The sequence below is a fragment of the Lactuca saligna genome, chromosome 4, assembly GCF_052625555.1.
Source record: "Lactuca saligna cultivar CGN05327 chromosome 4, ASM5262555v1, whole genome shotgun sequence".
Lineage (NCBI taxonomy): Eukaryota > Viridiplantae > Streptophyta > Magnoliopsida > Asterales > Asteraceae > Lactuca > Lactuca saligna.
This window is the reverse complement of record NC_136420.1, coordinates 62,411,734-62,418,697: the sequence shown is the minus strand read 5'-3', so window position 1 is coordinate 62,418,697 and position 6,964 is coordinate 62,411,734. Positions and strand designations below refer to the sequence as shown.

The following is a 6,964-nucleotide window of genomic DNA, read 5'->3' as shown; positions in this document are numbered from 1 at the left end:
CAACAACTTATAGTCATTAATAGTGTTGATATAGTCGTTTGCACCTTCGAGATCCTTTATTCATTTAATGGTTTAATATTATATGCGTAGCTATTCCGTAGCCATTTTGTAGCTAAGTAGCTACGGAATAGCTACAGGTTAACATCCGTAACTATTCCGTAGCTATTCCGAAGCTAATTAGCTACAGAATGGCTACGGAGTGGAATCCGTAGTGATGCCGTAGCTATCCCGTAGCTAATTAGCTACGGAATACCTACGGAATTGAATCCGTAGTTATGCCGTAGCTATTCCGTTACTAAATTAGGGCGTCCATTTCTGTAGCTAATCCGTAGCCATTCCGTAGCTAATTAGCTACGGAATTTTTCCGTAGCTATTATCCGTAGGAAAACACTTTTTTTCTAGTAGTGTTAGAACCTTGATTGAATGGATCAATTAGAAATGTCTATTTGTATTCAATGGATTAAACTCACCAATACTAAGATGATAAGTTCATATTAAATGGATTTGGAATTCAATAGCATTGAATTATTTATTAGGAAAAAACTAAAATAAATTATAAAATGTGTTTTATTGAACTATTGTAATATTCAATTTTTTAACGGTACACATACCCTCTAAATCATATTCCTACATTACTCCTTTTGTAGACGAACGGAACTTGACATCAACCTTGTAAGGGAAAGATACCACTTGGTTAAAAACTCTTGATTTTATAGAGTTCAATGTATTGTTGATAATTAAATGGTAAAATTGTTAGAAAGATAAAATGTTGTAGACAATATTAACCTTATAGAATTTAATGTATTGTAGATGTCTAATACAAAATAAATGAAGCATGATCTTTTAGTTTATGTTTATTAACCAAGATCACAAAAGGTGAGCGATCATTTCAAGCCTTTTAACATATCATAATTTATTAGTTGGATAAAGCCAAATTCCAAAATCAAAATATTCTTCTTAGGTATAATCAAGCAAGGGACGAATTGAGCAAAAACAAGAGGCCAGACAAAAAAAAATTAAGAAAGAAAAGAAAAGTCAAAATCCGTCCATAAGCTGGATAACAATTATAAATCCCAAAGTCAAACAATGTTCCTAACAAAAGCACAAAAATTAGTATATTTGGTTGACAACTACAATCTCATGTAACCTTTAGTTTAAAAGATAGCTAGCTAAATGAACTAGCGTCAAAAAATGGCGTTTCGGCCAAGGAACTTAGCTGTCAAACTCGCATGATTTTGCCTAAGTACGTACGACTTGGTTGGTTTTTCCTGCCATTTTATCATCAGCTAGATTACAAAAGAAAACACTTTAAAAAGCACATTTCTACTATTATAGATTGCCTCACACATATTTACGGATTCCTCTTCAATCACAAATTGTAAAAGTCAAAGCAACAGTAATACATGGCTTTATCACCTGAGAAAACACTTATTCTTTCTTCCCTTCTACTTTTACTCATGTGGGTATCTCAAGTTACATCACTAACTCTAAGTGATGCAAATATATCAGAAATGCACGAGCTCTGGATGACTCGATATGGCCGTGTATACAACGATAATGCAGAGAAAGAAATGCGTCGCAACATATTCAAGGAGAATCTGGAATTCATAGAATCGTTCAACTCTTTAAGAAATCGTTCTTTCAGGCTGAGCATTAACAAATTTGCAGACCAAACAAATGACGAGTTCAAGGCATCTCTTAATGGGCACAAATCGTCACACAATCTGAAATCATCTCAAGTAACATCCGTTAGGCATGAAGATATTGTGACAGTGCCAGATAGCTTAGACTGGAGGAAGAATGGAGCTGTTACCGATGTCAAGGATCAAGGCACATGTGGTACGTTGACAAAAAAAATCATCGATCAACTTGAAAAAGAAAAACACTAAAATCTTATCCGGTTTCCATTTTACTCACTCAAGTAATTTTCATGGCAATAGGAAGTTGTTGGGCATTTTCAGCAGTTGCTGCAATGGAAGGAATCATTCAAATAAGAACAGGCAAACTGATTTCGTTATCTGAGCAAGAGCTTGTTGATTGTAACAGGGATGCTTACAGTATCGGATGTTCAGGAGGAAATAAGGAAGACGCCTTCAAATATGTTGTCAAGAGCAAAGGGATCAACACCGAAGATGGTTACCCTTATGAAGGAGTAGATGAATCTTGCAACATTACTAAAGAGGCTGTTGGAGCAACTCGCATCACTGGTTATGAGATGCTACCAGCCAACAATGAAGAGGCGCTGCTGAATGCTCTAACCAAACAACCAGTAGCAGTTTCCATAGATGCAGGTAGTATGGCATTTCAGCTCTACTCAGATGGTGTTTTTACAGGAGAATGTGGAAGGGATCTAAACCATGATGTGATAGTGGTCGGATATGGCACAAATGCTGATGGCATGAAGTATTGGTTGGTGAAGAACTCATGGGGTCCCTTTTGGGGTGATGATGGATATATAATGATAGAACGGGATGTCGGAAACAAAGAAGGAATGTGTGGAATTGCTATGGAATCGTCGTATCCAACGCTTAAAAGCGGAGCTGATTCAAATTTAAAGACTTCTATACTTTTTGTGTTTCTTCTTGTATCATTTGTGAATTCATTTGTCCCACTTTAATTGTAAGATTGAATATTTTGGTGTATATTATCATTAATAAAGTTATTGTCATGATTGTGATATAAATGCAGTAATGAAATTCTTGTGATGATTTTGAGTTAGATTTTTTTTGTGGAAAGGCAACTTTATAAATACTAGCAAAATGTTAGAAAAGACCATGATGTCCATGACAAACGTAGAGACAAGACAAGACTAGACAAAAGTCCGAAGAGGGTTACAAATCCAATTGATCCAAGAAAAATCAATTTCCTTACATCTAGCCTTACGCCAGATTGTGGTATAGAAATTAGATGGAATATATTGTTGTAAGTGTGAAAGTAGATAACATTATAGAAATTAGATGGAATATATTGTTGTAAGTGTGAAAGTAGATAACATAGGTGATGTATAATTAAGTGATGCTGGCATCAATTATATTAAGGACTAGCTAAAAATAAACAACCAAAAGAGCTACATTAAATTTGAAAAAAAAAAATGGAATACAACACCAATCAGTCAATTAAAAGCTTGAAAGTTTTGGCGCATGCTTAATCCAAAGAAAAGAGTAAAGTTTGAATTCCGTCATGAAGTTGAATTTTGTTGAATCCATTTGTGGCTTCAACTTCACTTTCGTCACCAACTTGGCAAACATATATGTTGTATTCTTCATACCAATGATTTTTCTTCAAATTCAGAGTCTCGTCACTTATCAGTTCTCCAATAAAATAGTACATCATATGAACGTGTTTCGTCCTACTATGAAACAATGGATTCTTTACCAAGTGCATTGTACATTGTTACAATGTAGTACACAATCTTCATGTTGCATCCCCAACTCTGATGTTAAGTTCTTAAATCGTATAATCTTTTTTCTTGCTTTTGTAATGGCCATATATTCTGCTGTAATGGTTGAAAATGCAACATTCTTCTATAACTTGAACATCCAACTGATTGTTGTACCCCTAACTGTAAACAAATAACCTATTGTGCTCTTTCATGAATCCATACACCCCATATCAACATAAAAAAAAATATAAAAAAATAAAAAAAATAAAAAAATAAAAAAACCTTCCAATACCACCTTCTTTCTTCTGAAACATAAGGTTGTGAATAGGTTCCTTTCAAATAGCGTAACAACCACTTTAGTTCTTCCCATGCTTCTTAAATATTTTAGACATAAATCTACTTACATCTCCCACTACATGAGCATATGTGGCCTAGTGCATACCATAAAATACAATAATTTGTCAATTGCTAAAGCATATGGAACCTTATCCATTTTTTATTTGTCTTCTTTTGTCTTCGTTGATTGCTTCTTTGAGAGTCTTAAGTGGCTCCCCAAAGGTCTACTTCTTGTTTTAGCATTTTTCATGGTAAAATTTCCAAGAACTTTCTTGATATACTTTCCTTGGAAAAGTTTCAAATTATCAATGGATATGTCTCTTGCTATGCCCATGCCTGATATCCTTTTAGCATACCATGGGTCTTTCATCTCAAACTCTCCACAAAACTGCTTTTTAATTTGTTGATCTCTTACATATATGATGAAGCAATTAGCATGTTGTCAACTTATAACAAAATGATGATGTATGAGGATCCAAAATTCTTTAGGTGGAAAAAATGATTCATCTCATATTTCTTGTATCCGTTCTTCTGTATGAAGTTATTAAACTTTAAGTACCAATGTCATGGATCTTTCTTCAACTCATATAAACTTTTTCCAATTTACACACCATATTTTCCTTGCTAATTATGGGAAATCCCTATAGATGTGTCGTGAAGATGTCTTCTTCGAGGTGACCATGTAGAAAAGTTGTTTTCATATCTAGGATCTACTATATGCAAGACCAATATGATAGTAGTTATCTATACAACTAGAGAGAATACCTCATTATAGCCAACTCTTTTTCCTATTAGAATCCTTTAACTACCAATCAAGCTTTGTACCTCTTCTCATTTATCTCATCTTTGACCCAAAACACCTACTTATTCTATAGTGCTTTCTTTTTTGTTGGTAACTTGCCCAAGAACCAAGTCTAGTTCTTGTCAAAAGAACTAACCTAATCTTATACAGCACTTTTCCATTGTATGGGGTCTTTTATCCTTAAGTCCTATGGTCATCATTAAGGTTTATCATTCTCTATAACAAGTAGTTCAATGAAGGGGAATATCTTACTAGAGTTCTTCTATCTCTAGTGGATCTTCAAATAAAAGTAGATTAGTCTCTTCCTTATTTTTTAACTTCATCCTCTTAACTCCCAATATATTTAGGTTCATCTGAGCTCTCACTACTTCATGAACTTTCCCATGTCTCATAAGTACTGATAAGTTTTGCAATGTCTTCATCTTATATTTTATCGAATTTAATATATTTTTTTCTTTTCTAGTTGATTTTATATGTTAGGGTGTTCTACAATCCCATTCTTATATATGACATTCTCGTTATTCTCGTTGAACATTACATCCTAGTTTTTGATAATCCTTTTATTTAGCTCATCCAAAAACGATAACATGTGTCATCTAACTCATAGCCTACAAAGGTGCATTTCCTTACCTTTTCCTCAAGTTTGTTTCTTTCTAAGTCCTTGATCTTGACATATGAGATACAACAAAAAAAAAGTGTATGAGTAAAATCTCCTAACTTTATCACTCCTCTTCCAAAAAATTTAACCTTATCTGGATCGAGCAACCTCTATCTATTAATTATGATGTTATGCTGACTGAATTTGCATCTTGGGTTGTCATTCATGTAGTCCCATGTTCATTTTCCTCCCGTTCACTGTATTGTGCATCCTATCATCTACTCTATTTTGTTGGGGTATCTCTAAGATTGTGTTCAACATTCTAATCTCATGTTCAACATAGTAATCAATGACTTATTTACTATTGTATTTTCCCTATTATCTTACTTGAAACACCTAATCTTCATATTTGTTACATTTTTGTTGAATTCTTTATATTTGTTCTTCTAGAAAGAAACCTAAACTTTCCTTTTGTAATCATCAATTAAAGGAGCATAGTATCGAGAGACTCCCACTAAAGAAACTAAAGTGGGGCCATATACGATTGAATGAACTAACTCTAACTTCCTATATTAGGGTGGTTGGCCCATCTTGGCAAAGGTAACTTTCTTTTGTTTGCTAAGGACACATGCTTCATAAAAGTAACCTATCATGCTCTTCAACTCTATAATCTTCCCTTTACATGCTAACATCTTCATTCCCTTGTCACTCATATGCCCAACTCATTGTTTCTATAAAGTGGATGTACCTATTTCTTCTATTGCAAAATTTGATTCATTTTCATAAACATCCACCATATAAAGTGTACCTCATTTTAGCCCTTTTGTAACAACTAGGTTCCCATTTCTCTCCTTCCATTCATGATCACTAAAAGTGACATGGTAACACTCATCATCAAGTTTCCGACTGATATCAATATACTTTTTAGATTCATAATGTACTCGATGCTCTTTAAAGTCTAATTATTTCTAAAGTAGTCTTGAGGAAAATATACACAACACCTGTGATAGCTAGGACTAGGGGTGGCAACTCTCGACCCAACCCGTAACCCGACACTGACCCAACCCGAAAATAGACGGGTTTGGGTTGAGATTTTTGACTCGTTAACCTGCGAACCCACCAGCCCGTTTATTTCATGGGTTGGGTTGGGTTATCTGTTTGGGTTTGCGGGTCAACCCGCCAACCCGTATATATATATATATATATATATATATATATATATATATATATATATATATATATATATATATATATTACTTTTTAAAAAACGATATATATTTAATTATTAATGAAATTTGATTTCCATCCGTATTTGTAATATTTTGTATCATTGTATTCCTTTCGTATTCGTATGTAACTAATCTGCGTTTGCGGTTCGTTAATCAAAAAAGAAAAAATACATGTCGTTATTTTTAGATACTCACGAATCACGAATAAAGAACACATCCACTTTCTATGAATGTTTTTCTTTTTCATTTTTATTTGGATGTTATTGACTTTATGAATTTATTTTAATTACTTTAATCATTTTATGAATTTATGTTGAAAAAATATCACTTTTTAAAATGTGTGGCTTAATTATTAAATGGGTTATATGGGTTGGGTTTGACCCTTTAACTTGTGAACCCGCGGACCCATATACTTAAACGAGTTATATGGGTTAGGTTGGGTTGAGGTTTCCAACCCACCAACTCGTGACCCTCCAACCCATCAACCCATATATTATATGGGTTGGGTTGAGTTTATGTTTTCTAACCTGTCAACCCGCCAACCCGTGAACCGTCAACTATAACGCCCGTAGATTCGGGCTAGTCAAATTAGAGACGATAAGCATCAAAAATGAATT

At 33.8% G+C, this 6,964-nt stretch overlaps 1 protein-coding gene across 1 annotated transcript; it reads left to right on the top strand.

The window, feature by feature from the left end:
* The first annotated feature begins 1,403 nt into the window (after positions 1-1,403).
* On the top strand, positions 1,404-2,617 carry LOC145039672 (senescence-specific cysteine protease SAG39-like). Its single transcript, XM_078987700.1, has 2 exons — positions 1,404-1,839; positions 1,941-2,617. Exons 1-2 carry the CDS (start codon positions 1,404-1,406, stop codon positions 2,615-2,617), a joined length of 1,113 nt encoding a protein of 370 aa, XP_078843826.1.
* Positions 2,618-6,964: the final 4,347 nt, after the last annotated feature.

Coding starts and splice junctions, on each gene's coding strand:
- LOC145039672 (XM_078987700.1), top strand. CDS start 1,404: ATGGCTTTATCACCTGAGAAAACACTTATTCTTTCTTCCCTTCTACTT. Junction 1,840..1,940: donor CAAGGATCAAGGCACATGTG/GTACGTTGACAA, acceptor TCATGGCAATAG/GAAGTTGTTGGGCATTTTCA.